At 48.8% G+C, this 5,000-nt stretch overlaps 1 protein-coding gene across 1 annotated transcript in view; it reads left to right on the top strand.

The window, feature by feature from the left end:
• Positions 1-5,000, top strand: part of LOC311010379 (serine/threonine-protein kinase BRSK2-like) — a gene marked incomplete at both ends in the record, with an annotated part of 8,047 nt that overhangs the window by 2,925 nt on the left and 122 nt on the right. Inside the window, 4 exons of the mRNA XM_084040894.1 lie at positions 522-686; positions 791-888; positions 1,478-1,631; positions 2,860-2,951. Coding sequence (XP_083897020.1) covers positions 522-686; positions 791-888; positions 1,478-1,631; positions 2,860-2,951 — 509 coding nt within the window. The remainder of the gene's footprint in view (positions 1-521; positions 687-790; positions 889-1,477; positions 1,632-2,859; positions 2,952-5,000) is intronic.

Below are 5,000 nucleotides of genomic sequence, written 5' to 3'. Positions count from 1 at the left end.
GGTTCCTCACATAGTCTGGTCTCTGGACTAATGTGAGCTACTATGTAGACCTCTGGGGGACCACAAACAGTCTCTGGTTCCTCCACATAGTCTGGTCTGGTCTCTGGACAAATGTGGTCTACTGTCTAGACCTCTGGGGGACCACAGACAGTCTCTGGTTCCTCACATAGTCTGGTCTCTGGACTAATGTGAGCTACTATCTAGACCTCTGGGGGACCACAAACAGTCTCTGGATCCTCCACATAGTCTGGTCTGGTCTCTGGACTAATGCAGTCTACTATCTAGACGTCTGGGGGACCACAGACAGTCTCTGGTTCTCCACATAGTCTGGTCTGGTCTCTAGACTAATGTGAGCTACTGTCTAGACCTCTGGGGGACCACAGACAGTCTCTGGTTCTCCACATAGTCTGGTCTGGTCTCTAGACTAATGTGAGCTACTGTCTAGACCTCTGGGGGACCACAGACAGTCTCTGGTTCTCCACATAGTCTGGTCTGGTCTGTAAATGTTTGTGTGTTTGCAGGGCCGGAAAGAACGAGCCGGAGCCGGAGCAGCCCGTCCCCAGGAAGGTGGCCATCAGGACACTGGCGGCCGCCGAGGACATCGACCCCGACGTCCTGGAGAGCATGCACTCTCTGGGCTGCTTCAGGGACAAGGACAAGCTGACCAAAGACCTGCTGTCGGACGAGTGAGGGGGGGAGGAGGAGGAGGGGGGACTACAGTGGGGGGGGAGACGTCACCTTGATGAATCCTTCTGTTTAACGAGTCTCCTGATCTTCTTCTTCTCTCCAGAGAAAACCAGGAGAAGATGATCTACTTCCTGCTGCTGGACCGCAAGGAGAGGTATCCGAGCCAAGAGGACCAGAACCTGCCGCCGCGCACTGAGATCGGTAGGCGAGTCACAGACCGGGGGGGTGTTGATCACATTGTTAGGACGCTTAACCAAGACCGCGTTTAGCATGAGCTACAACACTTCAGTATGCTAACATGTTAGCTCAAAGGGCCGCTGAGAATCCAAACTTGGGCTTCTGACGAGCAAAGAAACCAGGAAGTCGTCGGTTAGCATGCTAGTTAGCATGCTAGTTAGCACGTATCTCTGTGCCTCCCATCGATCGATCAATTTTTTTGTCTATTTGCTAGACAAGAAAATGACACCAATAATCTACCATAAACAATAAAAATGAAGTATTAATTATGATGTTAATGATTTCATTCTGATTCATGATAATATCCCCACATGATCAATTTTAAAGTCCTTTATCCGAGTGTCGCCGCCTTCAGCGATTGTTTACGTATTTATTGTTCAACGTCGTGAACGCGCTAAAAGAAAGCACAAAGAATCAAACAAAACTACAAATAAACTCATATTCTTTATGTAATAGTCGACAACGATGTGGATTTCTGACCCGTCTCTCTCTGTCTCTCCTGTGTGACCTCCCCGGTGGCGTGACCTTTGACCCTGACCCCCCCCGTGCTCAGCAGACCCCCCCAGGAAGCGTGTGGACTCGCCCATGCTGAGCCGCCACGGCAAGCGGCGGCCGGAGAGGAAGTCCATGGAGGTGCTGTGCGTGACGGAGGGCGGCTCCCCCGTGCCGGTGCGGCGAGCCATCGACATGGCGACGCACGGCCAGAGGTGAGAGACGGGCGCCAGCGGCATCGGCATGGACTCGAACACGCGACGCGGCGATGTGTTTCAACGCAGTCTGCTGAGTCGCAGGTCTGTGGTGAAACACATCGCCAGTTCAGGACGGATCACACGAGGCCTGGCGGGAGGTGTGTGTGTGTGTGTAGCATGTAGCATGCAGTCACGGTGGACCAGAAGCATCCGGTCTGATCTGGACCCGGTGTGGTTTCGTCTCATGTTTGAAGAAGATGATTCTCACGATTATTATCAACAAACCTGTTTATAGAATGTGATGAGTATAAAGTAAAGATAGAAGTCTCAACATGTCGGGAAGAAAAGTACACAGTTAAAAAATATAAATACTCCAGTAAAGTACAGATACCTGAAAACTGTGTTGAGGTCATGAATCCGTATATTTCTGAAAGCCGTGATCCGACATTCTGCAGCGTCGCCACCTGGTTTGTTTCAGGAACGTTTAACGGTCAGCGTTCATCCTGGAATCCTCAAAAGAATCGACCTCGTTAAGACCTCGTTAAGACCTCGTTAAGACCATGTTAACGAGGTGAAGAAACGTTTGTTTTTGAGCTATAAATCTGACTTTGCTCATTTGAAAGTGAGACGTTGGTTCTTCTATGAGCAGGAGTCCACATGGAAGCTGGACCTGGGTCCTGAACCCGAGGCTCAGCCCGGCGTCGTGGTCCTCGTGTCCAGCGGTCGTTTCCTCCGATGTCATATGTTGTTTTTATAGAGACAATAATCAACACATTCTTATGTTGATGAACAGCCTTTACGTCCAACCCTCCTTCAAAATAAAAGTCCCAGATTACTAAACTGGTTTTCTTCTCTGGATGAAAGCCCTGTTTGACCCGACAGCAGGTTGAGATCAGGACTTGTGAGGACTTGATCTGCCTCTTTAGCTGCTGTGCCGTCGTTACCCCCCCCCCCCCCCCCCCCCCCCCAACAAGTGATGGAATGTCCCGCTGACTCCAGCATGACTCATGAATGTGCTTCTCCTCCCTGATCCTGGATGTGATCCTGGATGTGATCCTGGATGTGATCCTGGATGTGGATCCGTGCATGACGACTCCTGTTTCATGGAGATCTTTGTTTTTCCATCTTCTGGTGCTGAAGTGTGTTTGCATGCTGACCGTTAGGACTCCCTTATATGACGACCTTTCTGTCTGTCTCCTGGTTTCTGTCTGCCCCCCCCCCCCCCTCCCCCCACCCTTTTTTTTAGCAAATCTGTTTTCAGTAAAAGCTTGGATATCACAAACGCTAACTGCAGCAAGGAAGAAAGGTATTGGTCGGCTCCGTTCCTGTTTCTGTGGGGTTTTTGTCCGATCCATATTTTGATTTGACATTTAATCAGTTTGAGTTTCTCATCATTCAGTGGATCGACTTCTTCACACGTCTTTGTCTTTCACTTTAAATGTAGCACGTTGTTTCCGTTAACTATTTGTGACTATACATAATCTATTTTCAACACATCGTAGATCACGATAAGTCGTAACGCTGCGATCTAAAAAATGGAGAAACATGTTTCATTAGTTACTTATTAAAAATGTGGAAGCACAGAAACGTGATCTGATTACTTTTAGTAGTTTACGGAGTACGTTCATGTTTCATACGCAGAGATTAACAAACGCCTAAAAGCGTGTTTCTATGCTAACAATACATAAAACGTGATTATAAAAGTGCTGCTAAAAGTGAGACCAAACCCGAGATATTAATATAGCTACGTTTCCGTGGCGACACCGGAACTTTTGTGTTCACGCATCACAAGTCGGGTTCCAGCGAGCGTACGTTTTTTCTTTTTGTCCTCATTTTGTCTCAAAGAGCGAAGATTTAGGACAACAATCCTGTTTCTACGTCCTTCCTTCCTTCCTTCCTTCCTCCTTCCTTCCATCCTTCCTTCATCCTTCCTTCCATCCTTCCTTCCTCCTTCCTTCCATCCTTCCTTCATCCTTCCATCCTTCCTTCTTCCATCCTTCCTTCATCCTTCCTTCCTTCCTCCTTCCATCCTTCCTTCATCCTTCCTTCATCCTTCCTTCCTCCTTCCTTCCATCCTTCTTCCTTCCTTCTTCCTTCCATCCTTCCTTCCTTCCTCCTTCCTTCCTTCCTTCCTTCCTTCCTTCCTTCCTCCTTCCTTCCTTAATCCTTCCTTCCTTCCTCCTTCCTTCCATCCTTCCTTCCTCCTTCCTTCCATCCTTTCTTCATTCCTCCTTCCTTCCTTCCTTCCTTCCTTTCTTCCTTCATCCTTCCTTCCTTCCTCCTTCCTTCCATCCTTCCTTCCATCCTTCCTTCATCCATTCCTTCCTCCTTCCTTCCTTCCTTCCTTCCATCCTTCCTTCTTCCATCCTTCCTTCATCCTTCCTTCCTTCCTTCTTCCATCCTTCCATCCTTCCTTTCTCCTTCCTTCCTCCTTCCTTCCATCCTTCCTTCCTCCTTCCTTCCTTCATCCTTCCTTCCTTCTTCCTTCCCTCCATCCTTCCTTCCATCCTTCCTTCCTCCTTCCTTCCATCCTTCCTTCATCCTCCCTTCCTTCCTTCCTTCCTCCTTCCATCCTTCCTTCCTTCATCCTTCCTTCCTTCTTCCTTCCTTCCTTCCTTCTTCTATCCTTCCTTCATCCTTCCATCCTTCCTTCCTTCCTCCTTCCATCCTTCCTTCATCCTTCCTTCCTCCTTCCTTCCATCCTTCCTCCTTCCTTCCTTCCTTCCTTCCTCCTTCCTTCCATCCTTCCTTCCTCCTTCCTTCCTTCCTTCCTTCCTTCCTTCCTTCTTTCCTCCTTCCTTCCTTCCTTCCTTAATCCTTCCTTCCTCCTTCCTTCCATCCTTCCTTCCTTCCATCCTTTCTTCATTCCTCCTTCCTTCCTTCCTTCTTCCATCCTTCCATCCTTCCATCCTTCCTTCATCCTTCCTTCCTTCCTTCTTCCATCCTTCCTTCATCCTTCCATCCTTCCTTCCTTCCTTCTTCCATCCTTCCTTCATCCTTCCATCCTTCCTTCATCCTTCCTTCCTTCCTTCTTCCATCCTTCCTTCATCCTTCCATCCTTCCTTCCTTCCATCCTTCCTTCCTTCCTTCCTTCCTTCCTTCCTTCCTTCCATACCTCCTTCCTTCCTCCCCCCTCCTCCCACATGACACGCCATCAAAATGTCACTTCCTGTCCTGGCTTCCCCATTCTTCGCGTTCACACTGAGGTGGTCTCTCCTGGTTCTTCCTGGTCTCTCCTGGTCTCTCTCGGAGGACCTTCATCGCTGCTCAGAGGAGGGACCACTCTGACCCCATTCTGTCTCTGGACCTTTTACACTAAACGCTGTGGAAGAAAGGAGGATCATCTCTGACGGCAACTAAAGAAAGAAACTAGAAAGACTGAAAACC

The sequence above is a fragment of the Eutrigla gurnardus genome (genome assembly GCF_963514095.1).
Source record: "Eutrigla gurnardus genome assembly, contig: SCAFFOLD_258, whole genome shotgun sequence".
In the NCBI taxonomy this organism is placed as follows: Eukaryota; Metazoa; Chordata; class Actinopteri; order Perciformes; family Triglidae; genus Eutrigla; species Eutrigla gurnardus.
The sequence above is the reverse complement of the archived record's forward strand: the minus strand, read 5'-3'. Positions and strand labels throughout refer to the sequence as shown.